The sequence below is a fragment of the Amblyomma americanum genome, chromosome 9 (assembly GCF_052857255.1).
Source record: "Amblyomma americanum isolate KBUSLIRL-KWMA chromosome 9, ASM5285725v1, whole genome shotgun sequence".
Lineage (NCBI taxonomy): Eukaryota > Metazoa > Arthropoda > Arachnida > Ixodida > Ixodidae > Amblyomma > Amblyomma americanum.
This window is the reverse complement of record NC_135505.1, coordinates 143,741,998-143,761,372: the sequence shown is the minus strand read 5'-3', so window position 1 is coordinate 143,761,372 and position 19,375 is coordinate 143,741,998. Positions and strand designations below refer to the sequence as shown.

The following is a 19,375-nucleotide window of genomic DNA, read 5'->3' as shown; positions in this document are numbered from 1 at the left end:
CAGCTCTCGCTCTAAAAAAGTGAAACCCGGCGGACACATCTCGACGACCGTAGCCACGTGGTCCTATAGGATGCCGGTCGCCTGCTCGCGCAACGGCACTGACACGAATGTAGTAAGCGCACAGAGGTACAATAGAATTTATTATACAGGCCAACAATATATCTTACAACAGCATGATAACGCGTGACACGTGTGTTCTTCATTTTTTTAAAACTCTGTTTCTCGTGTTTCGTGTATAGAGACTCTTCCAACATAGTTTAAACTTACACAGGGGGCTCTGCTCCCGGAGTTTTATATTCACGAACTTTGCTTCCAAAGGTTCGCCGCAAGACGTCAAACTAGGGGCAGCGGAGACAAAGCGAAATTTCGCCGTCGTGTTCGATCGGGTTCGTTCGTGGGAAAAAAAAAGAGACATTCATTCACACCAAGCTGGAGAGCTCGCATCCCAATGGGCACTGAACCTTTCTTGGACGTCCTGCAGACATCCTGAACGTCCACAGGACGTCCAAGGGAGTTTCGATCTGTGCTGAATTTTCGTCGGCACAGCCGTTGTGCAAAAGTACTCAGTCTTACTAGAACCCCAAGCGTTACGGAAAATGGAACTAGAGTCAGCTAACCAAGCACCAACTCCACAAAGCCATTCACTTGCAAAAAAAAAAGGGGTTCTAGTTTTGGAGAACGCCTTGGATGTCTTATATTTCGGTTGGCGAGCGCCAGAAATTCGAGATTAGGTTATCAGAGGGACCACGATTGGGAATTTGACACCTGAGTAGCTGGTACAAGTTCTAGACTCCAGAACGCTATGGCTAGGTTTTGATACCATACAGTACAGGCAGTCTCGCAGGTTGACTGCTTGCAAATCGTGTGTATCTCTATATCGAACTCGTAAATCTGGGTGACTTGATAAAGCAAGACCGCTCGCATCAGTCTGCTCTTGCGAAAAAAGATATGCTCCTATTAAGGCTCGATCTTTAGAGGCATACACCAGAGGCTAGTTTGCCTGTAATATGAAGGAGTGGTGTGAAGAACCGATATAATACATTAAAAACGGGGAATTACGTGCGCGTATTTTAATGACCGCAGGGGTGAAGGAGAAATTAGTAATTCTAATGTTGCAGGGTTTACCACCGAGTCAAGAGCCAAGATCGCTAAGTAAAGATAATGCCATGCTAAATGAATTTAATTTTATTTGTATGATAGGTTAGACGGTATCTTTGTTTTTCGTACAACTCCAGCGGGACGATTACGATTTTCTGGAAATTTTGGAGCACGGTCTTTACGGTAACCTTCAGGGAGATGTAAACCCGACGCATGACATGCCATACGTATGTTTTTGTTACTGAAGAAAATTTCGACTTTATAATTCACCATATGCAACGATTTTTGTGTCGTCTAAAAGGTCAAACGTAGCTGAAAAATATACATAACTCCTTCAAGCTTTGCTTTAAGATACCAGCTAAAGGAAGAACAATCATTTCATAGGCCAGTAACTCGAGCTCTGAGAGGACAAACTGCGCAAGGCCAATAAAAGGCAAGCCATAGACAAATCATGTCCGGTGGCAGGTTTTCGTCAAGGAATCTTAAAATAGCATGAGCAGAGAAGTGTTAGTTAGTCAAGAGCAGTTTGGTGCGACCAAATATTTACCTTAGCCCCACTGCGTTTTTGTTTACGAAGTATCAACAGCCAAGTGTCTACATGTACAAAGTGCGGAGTATAAACAGTGAATATATGCATATCAGCGTTCGCCTCAGCGGAAAATATCGCAGATTTTTTCGTACCAAGAAAAAAGGAAAGCTGTAATATATTGCAAAACACGGTCGGAAACATCAAAAGAACACTACTTCCTAATGGAATTACCGCTTCTGTAAAACTTTCACAGGTTATTAACATTTCATAATTTATTTGAGCACAAGGCTTATTACACTAACAAATATAGTTTAATGCATCGCCCATCACACATATCTGCATCTTCAGTAGTTAACTGCGGCGAACATAAGAGAGTTGTCAGTCGGATGTGTGTTGCTATAGTGAGTACCTGCAAATCCGAACACTTGGATTAGGTATTTGATAAACACATTCCGCGCATCCTTTCGATAAAAAAGGCAGAGTAAGCACAGTAAGCCACAAGTCTGAAGTAGAAGAGGAAGATTGCTAGCTCGCTGGCGAGCAAGTGAGAGACATTTCTAGGGACCGCGGTGGGGTTCAACACATTGGAAACACCGAAGCCGAAGAAGACGGTCTTTGTACAGCCGAAGTCCAACACATACAGGGATCAAGACTACTCTAGAGTTCGTGCTCCATATAGCGTTATAGTACAGCGTCCGGGTGACAGAAAAAAAAAAACAGCCGTGAGGAGTAAGTCGATGACATGGTCTTATACACGAAATAAGTGGGTGTCAGGATTTTTTTGATTTCTTTTGTTTTATTTTAGGAAAGCTACAGTGCTAACAGGATGTGGTTGCAATCTGGGCCTGGGAAGGAGATATGATCTGCCCTTACAAAAATTTCTTCATGCGGTCTATAGGCTCTCGATAGACTTTTGTCAATAAAATATATAGATTTTCTACAGACAAAACCAACCGACTTGTCTATAGAAAATGTATATCGTATAGACAGTCTATAGACAATCTATAGTCTTACGGTCATACACCTTTAGGTAGACTTTTGTCGATTTACTATCAATAGACAAAAGGAAACATCTATGGGAAGGAAATAAAGTCTATAAGAAGTGTATAGAAAGTCTATAGACCGTTTTTGTAAGGGTGGCTTTTTCCAATATAGGTAAGGAGGACACGTTATAGGGTGGAGGGACATAAATATATATTTCTCACTTTTCTGTCCTGTCAGTCAGTCTGAAATCACATTTGCAGAACGCATTTTTTTTCTTTTCGCATACTTTTCAGAGAAGCTCTGCGGGCCGTCGTTTCACTCACGAAGGGCTCGAACAAGAAGCTGTACTACGACAAACATAAATGTCGGCAGCAGCCTGGCGTCTGCTGCGAGCTAACGATTACTACTCTTGACTAGCGTTAACCTGACTAGCGGTGAAGGCTCGCGCTTGGTCCACTCATCACTACACATTGCAATCTACGTGACATCGAAGGAAGAAAGCAGCGCGCAGCGAGCGCCATCTTTGTAGCGAAAAGCCGGGGGAGAGAAGCTGACGTATGAGATAGCGTGCGATCACGTGACGTGTTCCCACTTTGGGCGCCAAAAAGAGCCCCCTGCTTCGACCCAGATATGAACAGACAAACGATTATTCGCGGTTTTATATTTACCCTGACATTCTGCCTGCAAGTTTGAATACGCTGGAGTGCTGGCCTAATCGTTACCGCTCGTTTACTGTTTCTAGTTTTATAACTGAGAAGTGCAAACACGCATAATGACTTCTATCGTGCCTTATGGGTCCCATAATGACATCTAAGACTGTTGTTAGTTGGCAGACATTCTTGAATATTGCTGCCCTGAGGCCTCGTCGTCGTTTTCGGCGAAGGTAACACCGCAAATTACTTTACACTGCTCCACGCCTGCGTTTATATAGTTGTGTGCTGGTTACGAGTGACGTGCAATAGACCTGTCTTGTCGGATTCGAGCTGAAGCCAGAGCTATAACAGACTCCGTTGAACACATTGCCAAGCTGTATCTTTCTGACCTCACAGAATGTCGAAACAAATTACTAATAAACATTAGTAATTTAGCGGGTCAGCAATAACCTTTGCGAGAGGACATTGAATTCCAAAAATTTATATTTACAAAAAAGAGAAAACGAAATACAGTTCTATAAACGACCAGGCGCCCTCAACTATGGCACCTCGTTCTTCATTTCTTCTCTGAGTCCCTCCTTTATAGCTTCCCTTGTGGCGCGGTTCGGGTGTCCGCTGATCTGTGAGACAAATACTGCGCCATTTCCTTTCCCCCAAAACCAATTTTCAAACGCCCATAGATGGAACTGTTAGGGTGCCTTCACATTACATTACACTGCAAGCGCGAGACGTTTTCTGCTTCTGCCTTTGCACTTTATTCGTTTAACAATGTGCCCATAGTTTAGTCGGAGTATAAGTACCCTAGCGGGGGGGAGCTCTTCAAGCGCCCGAAGTGGGGGCGCCGGCGCATAAGGCAATATAAAGCGGTCGTGCAAAAAGCTCATGCGGCGGCGGGGTTTTTGTCGCATTGCCGCCGCGCTCGCAGTAAGCGTCACAGCGACACGACGTCGTACACGTGGGAAGCTCGGAAGTGTCGTGTAAAATTGCAGGCGTCAATGCGAAGCACGCGGTATTATAATACACGGCGGGGGAAAAATGATACGAGCGGACAGAGAAATGCATGCAAACCGAGCGTGGGAAGTCGACCGGTCAGTCTAGCGACGCCCGTCGTTACCCCGATGCTGCGTCTCCGTAAAACGGTGCAGTACTGACGGAAGGTATAAGGCCCGAGTCAGTCAATCGGAGGCCGCGTTCTAGAACCCGTTTGAAGGGGGCGAGGCTTGCTGATTAATCGGTGCCTTTGCGAACTTGGCCGTTGATTGGATGATGCCGGGCCTAGTTTTACTAGCCCTGCACGGTTTTTATGATGCAGCGGAGGCATCTGCTCCCGGCCTCTGCCTTCACTCTCGTTAGTTTTGTCTACGCCGGTATTCTTTGTGGAATGCGGCTCGCACTAATACTTAACGCAAGAAAGAAAAAACAAAACAAAGGCCGGCAAAAACAAAAAGCGTTGCCGCGACCGTGGAGTTTCTGTAACGGGAGAGACATTGCATTTCATGATTACACGCTTTGGCCGTTCACTGGCGGCCGAAATGCAGCCGATGGAACGCGTGTCGAGTTACGAGACAGCAACCGTTGAAGGTTCGCGCATGCGCACACGTGCGTGCGGTTTGGTTTGCAAAAGATGACGCCGAGCGTACGCCCACGACACGCAACTCTCTTTGTTTGCTTTTCTTTTTTTCTTTCCCTCTTTGCCTTTTTTTTAGTGCGAGTTTAGACGCAGACGACGTGGTTCGTGGAAGATGCGGGCGAGGGAATTGTTGAAACGTGAAACGATCAAGCCAACGTTTGTGTCCGACATGTTGTTTTGATTCCTGTCTTTCGAAGGTTTTCTGGTGAAAAAGGGGAAGTGGAAAACGAAGGAATGAAATTTTAGAACAGCACGAGGTAGCAGTGATATAAGTTGTAATATTTATGGGGAAGATTATTTTGTTCACGAGTGAGATAAGCCTACGCTACGGGTAGATTTAAAGTTGTAAAAAGGAAAATAGTATGCGACGATTCCACCGGGCTGTTGAAGAACCGTTGCTAAGAAGTGTGTACATCGTTGCCCAGTAACGAAATGGTTTTTATTGTGCGTAGTAATTTAACATGTGCTCACAATGACACCATTTCATTTGCCTGCTTTCAGCAATCTCGCATTACCCCGGTTTTAGAATAAAAGAATGTCAACACCATTCCTGTCTGATACACAACCACCAGTTTTATCTTTAAGCTGGTAGATATCTGCATACGTCAGATTGTTTCCCTCTTGGCCACGTTATTTCGAAATGTAATTCCGGAACTTCTTTGCGATATGACTATTTTTTTTGCTGAACGAGGTAAAACTATCTCTGAGCTTCAACATGGCATTTGAGCATTTCTGGCCCGTCTTGAACAAACTACTTTCATTCCTCAGTGCTTCTAGCTTTAGACATGTAGCAAGCAACAGCAGTTGTGTCGTTCTTGAGTAGCGTGGTTTTGGCGGACGATAAACTACATAGCGTATTCAAACCTTTCAGCGGCCTGGGCAGAATCTATAACTATATTCTCCCCCGAGACCCTTAGAAAAAGCGGAGACAAAGCTGTGGCTTCAAAAGGAGTATTCTGGTGCTCAATTTCATGTCGCAGAAAATAATTTTAAGCAAAACTCTGTACAATTGTAGTCCATTATGATTTAATAGTGGCATAAATTTTAATCCTTCCCTTCAGGTGACGTCCCAAGCGCCCACTGTCTTCCTGCGTGGAACAAATTTGGGAACGTGACGTATTCGAAAAAAAAAAACAAAAAACAAAACCGCAGGTGTCTTAAACAGGGCTTCACAAACTTCTTTTCTGGTTTTTGGTCGAGCTAAATATCAGCAATAAAGTTCTGACCTCCATCGGGACTCCCCCTCTCCATCCGACTCCATTCCCTTACTTAAACTACAAATATTTCCTCCTTTTCCTCTGAATCCTCATAAGTTCCCCCGTCCCATCCCAGGTAGAAAGTTATAAAAATAAAACAGAATGGTTAAATACTCCCTCTTTTCTCTTGCACTGTTACAAACATCACTGAACAGCTAAGAACAGCAGCGAAGATGCTGTTCATTGCTTCATAGTAGCGATTGGTTTAGATGGATTTTACATAGAACCAGGAGAGTATTACCGAAAGTGGCTTACATTTAGTTCAAAACTGCATCCGAAGAATTTCCTATTTCGCTCGTCGTGCGGCATCTAATATGTTAGTTTACTTAAGGTTTAATGTCAAGAAAGCACAACGCAGTCTCACCCTCCGATGCATCACACTGCGTAGTCATCGTATGCCTCCATCATCTTGTCGACATCAAAGACGCGATATGCTAATTAACATATTTTAACTCTGAACCCTCCGTCATAAACTTGTCTATCCTTGAATGCATTTTTTGATGAAGCTAATAGTTTATAACACATACCTTTCGATGACATAAGAATATAGCGCGGCACCCCAAGTGTGAAGACAGCCGAAAAAGAATCAGCGCGCTCAAAGCATCGTCGTGCATCGGAACAACCCGAAGGCAGACAAAAAAAGAAAACGAACTTCAAAGAAGATGTCAGCTGCTTTTTTTGTGGATGCAAATATATGTATTTTGTTCTTTATGCTTTCGGAGGTACTTCCGGCCTGACAGTAGTTTGCTTTCAGGCACAACGCACTCTCGCGTTTTTTGCGAGACGTGTGTCAGACACAACGGTAACAGCGAGTGAATGGGGGCGTACAGAATAAGAACAGCCGCGCGTTCGTGTGACGGATTGGCCGACCCGAAGAATCTGGCCACAAAGGTGAGGGGTACATACAGTCGCGTCTTCTCAACAAAGCACAGCACTCCAAGTTTCAGGGTGTTTTCTTTAGGAGCCCGAAGAACGATGAAGGATAACAGCTCTAGGTGTCAAAATAGGAGCCCCAGAGAAAAAAAACAGCAGGAATAAATAAAATGTTAAGGACCGCGGATACAAAGCGGCCAGGTAAAACAAGACATTTTGAATACGCATTGAGGCATTACAAATTAACTAGCATACCTTCTAGAGGCATTCGTAATCTAGTAAAGCTATGCGACCATCAGCAGACATTGCAGAACCTCGAGCCGCCTGAAGGCGCTTCAGCGAAGTACAGAACTTTAATTCTTAAACTGTGACTTGCGACAAGGCCTTGTGAAACCCTAATATTGATTGCAGTGTTGTGTTTTCCCTCTGTTATTTTTCTGCACACACCGCTTTAGACATGTTTAATGTCCGCTGAAGCTCGTACAACTTTACTGCCAGCACTGCCGAAGGCCAAGAGAAAGAACAGTTTTGCCACATCGATGATAACAAGAATAGGCCTCACAACAGACTGAGTATCGCAAAACAGCGTAACGATGACAACACAATATCTACTTGAAACCGCTCCTATCCAGATCGTGTCCCCTCTACGACACTTCAACAAGTCCAAGCTTTTACAACGCAAGCAACTCGCCGCCTGGCTCCCGACCATCGATCAGTGTGCAAAGCAGGATACCAATGATCTGCACAGCGCTCGGAACATGGGGTGCTGCACTCTCGGGAAGACAGAACAGAGGGTTTACGCTCGCGAGCGTGTGACGGGAATGGCCCGCTTGCAGAAACAGAGAGGGTTTCGATGTCCCTGCCACAGAGCTCAGATTCGCTGGCCGCAAAGCCCAACAGCGCTTGCCAGAATTGCGTGTATAAAGACAGGAAGACGTTTCGGCTTCCGTATGGAAGCCTTCCATATGGAAACGTCTTCGTTTTAACAACAAGCTTTGGTCGGCGTTCCTTTCTTTATACATGAATCTCCTACCGGACCAGACGAGTTTTCGTCAGACTTAAGATTTCATTAGACAGAATTGCGAGGAACTGCGGACCACACAGTTGGCAAGGTATGCCTATTAACAGGATGGACGGGGCACAGAAGGTCACTGAGAGTATGGTGCCCATAAAAATTTTTCAGGCCACTTTGAGACTGGCCACAACGGCCGCCTACATTAGCGGTGCTTCAGCCAGCGAGCATGACGTTTCCTTCTCAAGATTTTAGAGTCACGGCGATGCTACAGCATGACTCGCAGCAGAAAACCTCACGAGGTTCTGTGTTCTGCACTAAACTACTATTCCAGCAGCTGCTGACATATTTCGCTTCATCCGTACCGCATCACCCATAACCTGCGCAGTATTGTTCCCCTCTGAGCCCCGTCCATGCTACAGGGCGACGTGCCTTTTAGATTCGTGCCATAGGACAGTTTGGTACTGCACGGACGCCAGTCATTAAGTCCGCTATGATTGCTGATAAGCCAGCCGAGGTCATTGCATTGTTCAGTTATGAGCGTATTAGCACAGACCATACGAACTTTGCCCGTGGCAGCGAGCCGCTCCTAACTCGATGCGTCGGCGTGCCCGTTGTAAACTGGCCTGGTACAATGGACAACATCGCAAGAGTTCTAGACCAGCAATTATGGGCGTACAGCTGTGCTTGAAACGTTCTCGTGAGCTTCAGGTGTGCAGAAGGAAACGACACTCGACGCGATGTCGTAGCCGGAAACGAATGAGGTCGTAGTCAAATACGCCTTGAGAGCACGTTCAGAAAACTTGTAGAAAGTTCCGAGCTTGCATGATAGCTCGAAGCTTTTTTTTTTTGTGTGCCGTATATCAGGGCCGGATTATCAAGGCAATGATTCATTGTCGAAAGCATCCCGGGTATTTCACAACTGCCTGCTGGCGTGATACGACTGGGCACAAGTCGCCTGCCCGGAAGGGTCTCGGTAGTTCAAATTCGAAGAGTGACCACGAGCTTTCGGCGCGCTTATAGACTGGCTGCGGCTAGCAAATTTGAGCTCTGTTACCCCGGCATAGCCGTAGAGGCTCCCGCCCGGTAAGCCGTGGTTTTTCCGGTTCCTTGCCCGTTGTAGTGCCACGCGTCTTGTCATACACGGTCGTCGCGGTTTACGTTGGAGGTAATCCGGGTTTGGTCTCAGAGGGACCAGGCCCTCCCTCAGGGTCTGGACCCTCTGTGGGCGGCCGCTGCGCCCCGACGCGTCGATTCATGCGCCTTCTTGACGATGGCCAGTTTTGAGTTGTGGTCGTGCGCCGGCAGGTCGACGTAGGGAGGGTCCCGGGTGCCGTGGATCATGAGCGTCCACTCCTTCAGGAAGCCCCGGGCCTCGCCGTCGGACCTGGAGTCCTTGGTGTCACTGCCGCGGTCGATGTGGGCTTCTAGCGTCCACCTCCCTCGAGGGTTTTCTCCCCATGTGTGCGTGGTCATAAAAGGCCACTTTGTGAAGCCGTCGTGGCTGTCATCGTCATTTGGTCGCCGGCTCAGAATCATGGATCTGCGGAAGGATGTAAGTGTCAGCGTGTATGGTTTTGACGGCGCACTAGTTTAAAACGTTGCGTCAAGGAACGAATGGTGTTGCAGCCATTAAACAACAGATAGACCTTTCACACTTGGGCTTTTGCTTACCACAGCTCACAACGAAACTTTCATAACAGCCCTACTTTAGTACTGCTGCCGCTAAACGAATCTTCATAAAACACTGACCGAGAAAGCAGCTATAAACGGAATGAATTAAATTTTGCGCGCTCAGGAAGATCGTTGTATTTAGGACAGTTATAATTTTAGTGCATGAACTGCTAAACTGTTTGTAAGAAGCGCTATCGCACAGAGGCACACGACTGGTAAAAACCAGCTTACGTTAATGTGACTAAGGGTAGACAACTGGTCTAGTTGGTTGTTTCAATATTATGGAACATGGTACCAGCCCAAGAGACAAGGACGAAGGGAGAAGACAACACGAACGCCGGACTTCAACTGAAATTTCGTGACAACACGAACAGGCATTCGTGTTGTATTCTCCCTTCGTCCTTGTCTCTTGCGCTGGCACCACGTTCCATAATAACACGTTAATGTGATTATTAAACCACTGGCATGGACATAACGGGTATGTAAGCTTTGAGACACTCTGTTTCCTTTTATGTGCGCCAACGTTTCAGGAATGCTGGCTATAGGTTTAAATTGAGTAAATAACAGCCAACTAAGGGCATAACTCTGCGTGGTTTGCGGATCTTACCGCGTTCCTGATGGAGAGACCATGAAGAGCTTGACGTCTCCGCGGCGAGTGGCGTTGAGTGTGATGACAGCCTGCACGTGCTCTACGTAGTTTACCTCGGTGTCTGTGCCGGCGCAGGAGTCCGTGTCCAAGTAAATCTTCAGGCTCTCGTTGGCACGGAACTCACTGCGAATATGAAAACGCGTATCACGTTGATCACTAGAGCATTTGGCACTACACTCGCTTGAAACCGTAATAAAACATGGCAAGAAACTTTAGAGAACCACTGTTGATGATTAGAACAAGATGAATTTGTGTTTCCTGAAGAATATATATCTTCTTGAGACCTAGGCAAAATACATTTCAAAAGTTCTGGGTGTTCTCATCAACATATACAAGGATTTGGACAGCTAATAAGAAAATTTCGCAGCCGTAGGCACGACGCATATTTCTCTATTATCTTTCTCCATGATTTTTGCTACGTGTCTAAGTGTCTTCTCAAACACGCAACGCCTTATGACGCATATTTAATTAAATATATATGTAGAATAATATACAACGTTTAAATAAAAATTACAAACCTAATTTCATGGTGAGAAACCTGAGAGTTACCTTGCCGCTGGGAGTCGAACGCTGAATAAGACAAAGCAATCAATATGGAACTTAGCTCACAGCACCCTTATTTCTATGCACAGTTACTGAAAAGGTCACTACGTCACTTGCAATGACTCTAGGCTGCAGAATGGATGCGTATTCTAAAACTCCGTAAAAGACAGAGGCGCATTGTAACTCGCGCGGGGTCTGACGAAGATGTAGCTAGAACACAACGAAATATTCTCTGTTCAAGGTTCTGTTTTCGCAGACCTTGCCACGAATCCCGACCACCAACTCGCTCAAGCTATCCTCTGTCCCTGCAAAAAGGTGCCCACCTGTTCTTGACGTACGATCCGGCTTCACAGTGGAAGCGGGCAGGCACCGTCTTCCAGATCTTGGCCAGGGCCACCATGGCGCCGGCGTCCAGCACGCCGAAGCCGAACAGGTGGTTGAACTCGAGTCCCACGCCGTTCATCTTCCAGTGGAAGCGGTTCTTGCTGTCGTACAACGAGTTGCGCTTGGACGTCAGCACGGTCAGGTGCTGGATGTCCCGCCACGTCAGTTCGGGGCTGCGCACACGTCATGCGTCATTGTTGCTGTCTCTAAGGACTCTAGACTTATGTTGTGGTCACATATATAGAATGTTATGCTTGAAAATGTGCCTGCCAACCATTACAAAAATTTCTTTAGACATTGTATAGACTGTCCATAGACTTCTGCCTATAAAGTTTATAGACTCTCTATAGAGAAATCCTAAAGAATAGTCTATGGTCAATACAAATCCTACAGACCGTCTATTGATAATCTATAGATTTATGGCCATGCACTTTTAATAAACTTTGTATATAGACAGTTTATAGGTTATCAATAGACAGAAAGAAATATCTGTAGGATGGCAATAGTCCATAAAATAGGTATATACTGCCTATATACCATTTTTATAAAGGAAAGCTGCCTAGAACAAGCGAGCTGGGGACCAAATCCAGACAGAGTATATTGGCCCATTATTGGAATTGAAGGTTTCACCCTGGTCCTGCGTAGGGCCGGTATTTGCCAATGTAAATCCCAATATTGGGTTCATAAGCTGTGCTGCCGTGGTATTTGTTTTTAGCTGCGTGGACATTTAAGGGGAGGCTGCTGCGCGGCTTCTCCATTTAACCTTGGGAAAGAATGTGCACTAGATCTGCCGACACAATGCACAGCAAAACACAGCTACAACGCACAATAATCAATACGCAGCATAGAGAACGCAAGGCACGTGCCAGAAATGCTAACGTGAAATGGAAAATAAACACTAAGCATTGCGCAGTCATGATCACTGTGAATGGGCAGTAAAACAACGCAATATTTTAGAAATGCTTAGCTGGGACTTAAAGATGTGAGTCTATGCTAAGTTGATTTAGTTGACTATCGCAGTGAGAAATATTTGAAAAGAAAGTATTTTACAATGTGTGCAGGGGTGCTACAAAATCGAAGAAGGAAGACAAAAAAAGCAATGATAAAAATTACATCAGCAAAAAAATAGTAAATGTTTAAGCAAGAGATACAAGGAAAAAATAATTTCATGGGGTTCAGTATACTAACAATAATCACCTAGTGACAATAAATTAAAAAGAAATCTCTTAAAACGCAGGAAAGTAATCCATTTATATGCGCAAAAATGCTGTCCAAGATCGGCTACTTTTAAGCTTCCCAATGGCCGATGGCTATCCGCCGACATGCCACATCGGTTCTCATGGTGTTAAACAAGTAATTGCGCTGGAAGGAGGCGAAAGAAGAAAAAAACCCAAACAGCCCAGGTAATTGGCCCAATATTAAAAATATATTGGCAAGGGCTGGTCCTACAAAGGACCAATATCGGGCCAATTACCTGTGCTGCCTGGGAAATATTGGTGATATCTTACTTTGCTTCCAGGGCGAGAGCAAAGACCCCGGCTGCCTCGGGAGCTGCCGCCGACGTTCCCGAATGGGTCTTGGTGCATTTGCCGTACAGGTCAGTCGTGGCCTGCGATCAGGTCGGCATCCATTAACGGAGGACCGCGTTCGCGATTCCCTTATCTAAAGAAATGTAGGCCGAAAAAGTGATCTCCTCAGTTATGGTGCATTGCTTTGAATGTTCACACTTGTCGCTCGAAGTAATTAGCGAAGCATTGCAAGCGGACATAATGGTGATACGTGATCGGCCAGCAGTGCTTTCTTTATTCGAAAAGATATGATGTGTTCAGCGGTGGTAAGCAAGCAATGAGGGGGTCATCATCATCATCATCATCAGCCTTACTACACCCACTGCAGGGCAAAGGCCTCTCCCATGTCTCTCGAATTAACCCTATCCTTTGCCAGCTGCATCCACCCTTTGCCTGCAAACTTCTTAATCTCATCCGCCCACCTAACTTTCTGCCGCCCCCTACTACGCTTATTTTCTCTTGGAATCCACTCCGCTACCCTTAAGGACCAGCGGTTATCTTGACTTCGCATTACATGCCCTGCCCAAGCCCATTTCTTTCTCTTGATTTCGACTAGGATGTCATTAACCCGTGTTTGTTCCCTCACCCACTCTGCCCACTTCCGATCTCTTAACGTTACACCTATCATTTTTCTTTCCATGGCTCGCTGCGTTGTCCTTAACTTAAGCTGAACTCTTCGTTAGCCTCCACGTTTCTGCCCCGTAGGTGAGTACCGGTAAGATTATGCTGTTGTACACTTTCCTCTTGAGGGAAATTGGTAAACTGCCACTCATGATCTGCGAGAATTTGCCATATGCGCTCCACCCCATTCTTCTCCTTCTAGTTATCTCCCTGTCATGATCCGGATCAGCTGTCACTACCTGCCCTAAGTAGACGTATTCCGTCACTATTTCTAGGCTCTCGCTGCAAATTGTAAACTGTTGTTTCCTTGCTAGGCTGTTGAACATTACCTTGGTTTTCTGCATGTTAATTTTTAGACCCATCCATCTGCTCTGCCTGTCTAACCCATTGATCATGATTTACAGTTCACCTCCTGAGTGACTCATGAGGGGGTAGCGGCCAATAAAAGCATCACTATCAGACTTTTGCCTGTGTGCTGCGCTAAATGGTAGACCACCCCCTTGCCAGCCTATAAAAATATGATGAACACTCTTTCAGACACCGAACCATATGCAACGTTCCTCACAACTTTTGGACGGTGACTTGGCAGTACCCAATAATAGTATATGAAGCCCGCATATGGTGGCCAACAGATGGATAGAACGGTTTTATACAAACATGCCAAATCATTACCCTGGGAAAATGGAAGAAAATAAGATGTGATATGTCTTTGCAAAGAAAAACTTCCTCTCAGGTATAAAACATGCTGAATAGAGAAGCATTTCGGACTAAGTTGCACCATCGGAGCTCTTCAACGCGCGACGTGCACATGAACACATCTTGCCACGCTATCGAACTTAGCCTCACACAAAAGGTGGTAACAGGTCTCAGGAATTGGCAGCTGAAAGCCACAGCAACTACGCTCTTGCGACTTGTATCGGAAGTGGAGAGACCAAGGCTTCGCGTCTGCAAATCGCAGGCGGTATATATGTAACCCTTCATTTTCCTGGTAGAGAGAGGGAAGGTAGATGGGTTTGTTGCAAACACAAAGTGAACAAGGGAAGGGAAAGCCTCAGGGAGCTTTCCAACGTTTCGACAAGAGGACTTGTCTTCCTCTGGGCCCGGAAGACAAGTCCTCTTGCCGAAACATCGGCAGGCTCCCTGAGGCTCCTCCCCTCCTTTGTTCACTTTGTGTTTCCTCCATTTCCCTGAAGCATACATGCAGGAGCTAATCTGAATAGCAAACAAGTATCTTGTAGTATCCCCGAAGGAGTTTGTTGGTATAAAATATCACCAAAGACCAATTTTTGTTTAATATGAAATATATGTGATAGTCGGACAAAAAAAAACGCCGAACAGCTCTGAAGATCAGGCCAGCCTACCATGCAGTTATAGTCAACTGGTATACCTCGACGTCGTGGCACATTTTTTGACGTCATTTTCTGACTACGGCATATCACTATCACGTGCGAATTAAAGTAATCGTCAGGTTGACATGGGCTGTGCACGTGCAATAGTGCGTGTCTCATATAGTACGTGTCTCATATATAGTGTCTCATATATCGTTGGACACCTGAACCGCGCCGTAAGGGAAGGGACAAGGGAGGGAGTGAAAGAAGAAGGGAAGAAGGAGGTGCCGTAGTGGAAGGCTCCGGAATAATTTCGACCACCTGGGTATCTTTAACGTGCACTGACATCGCACAGCACACGGGCGCCTTAGCGTTTTTCCTCCATAAAAACGCAGCCGCCGCGGTCGGGTTCGAACCCGGGAACTCCGGATCAGTAGTCGAGCGCCCTTACCACTGAGCCACCGCGGCGGGTTCTCATATATCGTTGGACACCTGAACCGCGCCGTAAGGGAAGGGATAGAGGGAGTGAAGGAGGAAAGGATGAAAGAGGTGCCGTAGTGGAGTGCTCCGGAATAATTTAGACCACTTGGGGATCTTTAACGTGCACTGACATCGCACAGCACACGGGCGCCTTAGCGTTTTTCCTCCATAAAAACGCAGCCGCCGCGGTCGGGCTCGAACCCGGGAACTCCAGATCAGTAGTCGAGCGCCCTAACCACTGAGCCACCGCGGCGGGTTCTCATATATCGTTGGGCACCTGAACCGCGCTGTAATGGAATGGATAAAGAAGAGAGTGAAAGAAGAAAGGAAGAAAGAGGTGCCGTAGTGGAGGGCTCCAGAATAACCTCGACCACCTGTCAGTGCACGGTAAAGGACCTCCAGGTGGTCGAAATTATTCCGGAGCCCTCCACTACGGCACCTCTTTCTTCCTTTCTTCTTTCATTGCCCCCTTTATCCCTTCCCTTACGGCGCGGTTCAGGTGTCCGCCGAGATGTGAGACAGATACTGCGCAATTTCCTTTCCCCCAAAGCCAATTTTCATTTTCAGTTTTCGCCGTGGTCATAATCATCACACTTGTATGCATGCCTTTCTGTTAGTCAGCTGATCGGACCTGAGAGAGACCTGAAAGCGTTGGCACAAAACTGAGAGAGAGAGAGAGTAAGAGAGAGAGAGAGAGAGATAGATAGATAGATAGATAGATAGATAGATAGATAGGTAGATGATAGATGGATGGATGGATGGATGGATGGATATATATATATATATATATATATATATATATATATATATATATATATATATATATATATATATATATATATAGAGAGAGAGAGAGAGAGAGAGAGAGAGAGAGAGAACGATACCGACCACTCCCGTGTGCGGGTCCTTGGCGCCGTTGCTGAAGGTGGAAGCGAGCGTGGAGGAGCAGGACTCGTCGTAGTGCGCGTTCTCTCCGTCGTTGATGGCCGAGTTGATGGACACGGTCCACATGGAGGCCGCGTAGCCGTCGCAGTTGCAGTCGTCGTCCTCGCCGCCGTCGCCCGACGCCCACACGTAGATGTTGCCCAGGCCACGACGGCCCTGTTCACGGGGAGACGCCGGGCTCACTTTTCAGCAGACCGACGTGTCGAAGCACCGAGGTTGAGGACTAGGGTGCTCTCGCGGAGTTTGATCGAGGTTAAAACTAATAACAATCCGGTAAGATCAGCTAAGTTTGCAACAGATCAAGTGCCTGAATAGCTACATTGCAAATTTGATTAGATTTCAGGTCTAATTACGTAAACATTTCCCGATGATTGTTTATTAAACGTGTCTACGACAGCCGTGGGCACCATGTCCCAGCAGATTTGCCAATTTGGTAGCTCTCAACCAAAAGCTCTGCGGACTACCTGCTAAGGCTTACTCATAGCTCTCCACCCAAAGCTCTGGCGACTACCTGCTAAGTCTTACTCATAACCCTCCACCCAAAGCTCTGCCGACTACCTACTAAGCCTTACTCATAACTCTCCACCCAAAGCTCTGCCGACTACCCACTAAGCCTTACTCATAACTCTCCACACAAAGCTCTGCCGACTACCCACTAAGCCTTACTCATAACTCTCCACCCAAAGCTCTGCCGACTACCCACTAAGCCTTACTCATAACTCTCCACCCAAAGCTCTGCCGACTACCCACTAAGCCTTACTCATAACTCTCCACCCAAAGCTCTGCCGACTACCCACTAAGCCTTACTCATAACTCTCCACCCAAAGCTCTGCCGACTACCCACTAAGCCTTACTCATAACTCTCCACCCAAAGCTCTGCCGACTACCCACTAAGCCTTACTCATAACTCTCCACCCAAAGCTCTGCCGACTACCCACTAAGCCTTACTCATAACTCTCCACCCAAAGCTCTGCCGACTACCCACTAAGCCTTACTCATAACTCTCCACCCAAAGCTCTGCCGACTACCCACTAAGCCTTACTCATAACTCTCCACCCAAAGCTCTGCCGACTACCTACTAAGTCTTACTCATAACTCTCCACCCAAAGCTCTGCCTACTATCCACTAAGTCTTACTCATAACTCTCCACACAAAGCTCTGCCGACAGCTTAGTGACTCTTACTCCCATTATAATCCTCACTTTTACCTTAACAGGCCATCAGCTATGTGCTCTCTGCCCTAGTTGTTCCGCCCAAGCATATTTCCTCGTTCCAGCCCTTTATCACCGCTTAGACATAATTAGCCCTTAATGATTAATCTCAACCCTGTTTTCTTATTTCCGGCGCTTTCATCCTGTCGGGGTCGACCTTGAGGGTCAGTATAATACTACGCCTGCATGACAGGCTGTGACTTTTACGAATGCTGACTTTTCATAGTGACTCTCCTTTTTCTTTCATTTTTTTTATCCCCTCACCCCTTTGCCCCCGTGTAGGGTAGCAAAACCGATTATTCTTCCGGTTAATCTCCCTGCCTTTCCTCCTCCTCCTCCTCCTCCTCCTCCTCCTCCTCCTCCTCCTCCTCCTCCTCCTCCTCCTCCTCCTCCAACGTTTAAGAGCATCAGTGTGTCTATGGAGCAAACGTCGCATGCGTGACGTGCAAGAGCGCACCTCGTTCACTCCTCGGACGATGGCCCGCATGGTGGCGTTGCGGGGCCCGTCCACGGTCTTGCCGTCGTCGGTGGGGCCCCAGGAGGCGCTGTAGATGTCGATCAGGTTCGGCTCGTGGCCCATCGAGTTGGCCTCGATCAGGTCCGTCATGTACGGCTGGTCCAGCATGCGGATGCCTGCGCACGAGTGTGGTCTCCATCATCATCATCATCATCATCATCATCATCACCACCAGTACTGAACTTCTACGTTTCGTTCATTCAATGACTCGTTGTAATATTTTTATGCCGCGCCTCACGTATTTTCGCCATTTCAAGAAAAACTATAAAAGCAACAGGTTCAAAGCACTCGTATTAATGTCGACTCTTATTTGCGTGCTAACGACTATAAATTCATATAATCGAAGCAGTGCAATCAATCTAATGCAGGAACTACCCTATGAACGCACAAACACACACAGACCCTTGCGCTCAGGCCTAACTTCCCTCCTAAAAGCCGCTCAGCTCGGCGTGGTCGCCTGAAAAACGCGTATGGCGCAAAAATCGATAGTTCTCCTTTACTTCAGCACGTAATCAAAGAATGTCCAAGAAAAAAAAAATAAAAGGCCTAAAGAGGACTAGAATTTCGGTGCGAAGCTGGAGGCTCGAAGGAGCACTTGAGCGGCACCCATCGATTTGCGATTGCATTCGCGTGCGTTTCATTTCTGGATGGCCGTCTGAAATGGTTAGCGTTTATCGTTCCGTAATTTCCCAGCAACCCATTCCCACCTCTCGCCTGTCTCTGGAGGGGGCCCTCGAAGTTGAGGGGCACTCATGGAAGAAGCAGTTCGCGATGGCAAGTTGGATTCGAGACTCCTTTTCTCACCTGCCACCTTCGAATCGTAGGCAACGCCCACACCGCACACTCCATTGTCCCTCTTGGCGGAGACTTCACCAGCGCATCGGGTGCCATGACTGCGGAGAAATTTGCAAGAAGAAAACGAGAACAGAAAGAATGTTAGTACGACTGACCCTAGCAGGATTTTCTTTAGCAAGGATTGCTTAAGGGCAAGACAAGCAAAAGTGCCAGAGTCGAATTGACTTTGATCTCCCGAGCACTGGCGTCTCCCCCGCACTCTAAACAGAAAGGAGTCAAAAGACCCTTAATTCTACAAAAGCTCTTAGGCCCGTGGCCGACACGTGAACTGGAAAGGAGAGCACTTGTGGCTTTGATAGCATTCCTTGAGGACAGCGGCATCTTTGGAAAATACTAGCTTAGTAGAATTGGAGTCAATGCTACAGCTCTTACCGATCTGTGTGCAAGTGCTTCAATATCTTTGTTATTTGCTGCAAACAAACTTTTTTTTTTCAGATTTTGTGAGTGAGTGCTTCAATAGCGTTGTTATTTACTTTTGCTGTCTGTGCTGCAAACAGGATTATTTTTTGCTCTTCTGCCCTTGCTTATTCTTATCACTTTTATATTGTGTACTGTTATCTTAACAT

At 46.5% G+C, this 19,375-nt stretch overlaps 1 protein-coding gene across 2 annotated transcripts in view; it reads right to left on the bottom strand.

Annotated features, from left to right (window-relative positions):
• Positions 1-119: 119 nt before the first annotated feature.
• Positions 120-19,375, bottom strand: part of amon (prohormone processing protease amontillado) — a 227,840-nt gene continuing 208,584 nt past the window's right edge. For both annotated transcript variants that reach the window (XM_077637874.1, XM_077637873.1), the window contains exons 7-13: positions 18,759-18,847; positions 17,895-18,070; positions 16,171-16,383; positions 12,794-12,894; positions 11,225-11,458; positions 10,317-10,481; positions 120-9,578 (exon numbers count right to left, since the gene is read on the bottom strand). In XM_077637874.1, coding sequence (XP_077494000.1) covers positions 9,242-9,578; positions 10,317-10,481; positions 11,225-11,458; positions 12,794-12,894; positions 16,171-16,383; positions 17,895-18,070; positions 18,759-18,847 — 1,315 coding nt within the window. In that variant the 3' untranslated portion in view covers positions 120-9,241. The remainder of the gene's footprint in view (positions 9,579-10,316; positions 10,482-11,224; positions 11,459-12,793; positions 12,895-16,170; positions 16,384-17,894; positions 18,071-18,758; positions 18,848-19,375) is intronic.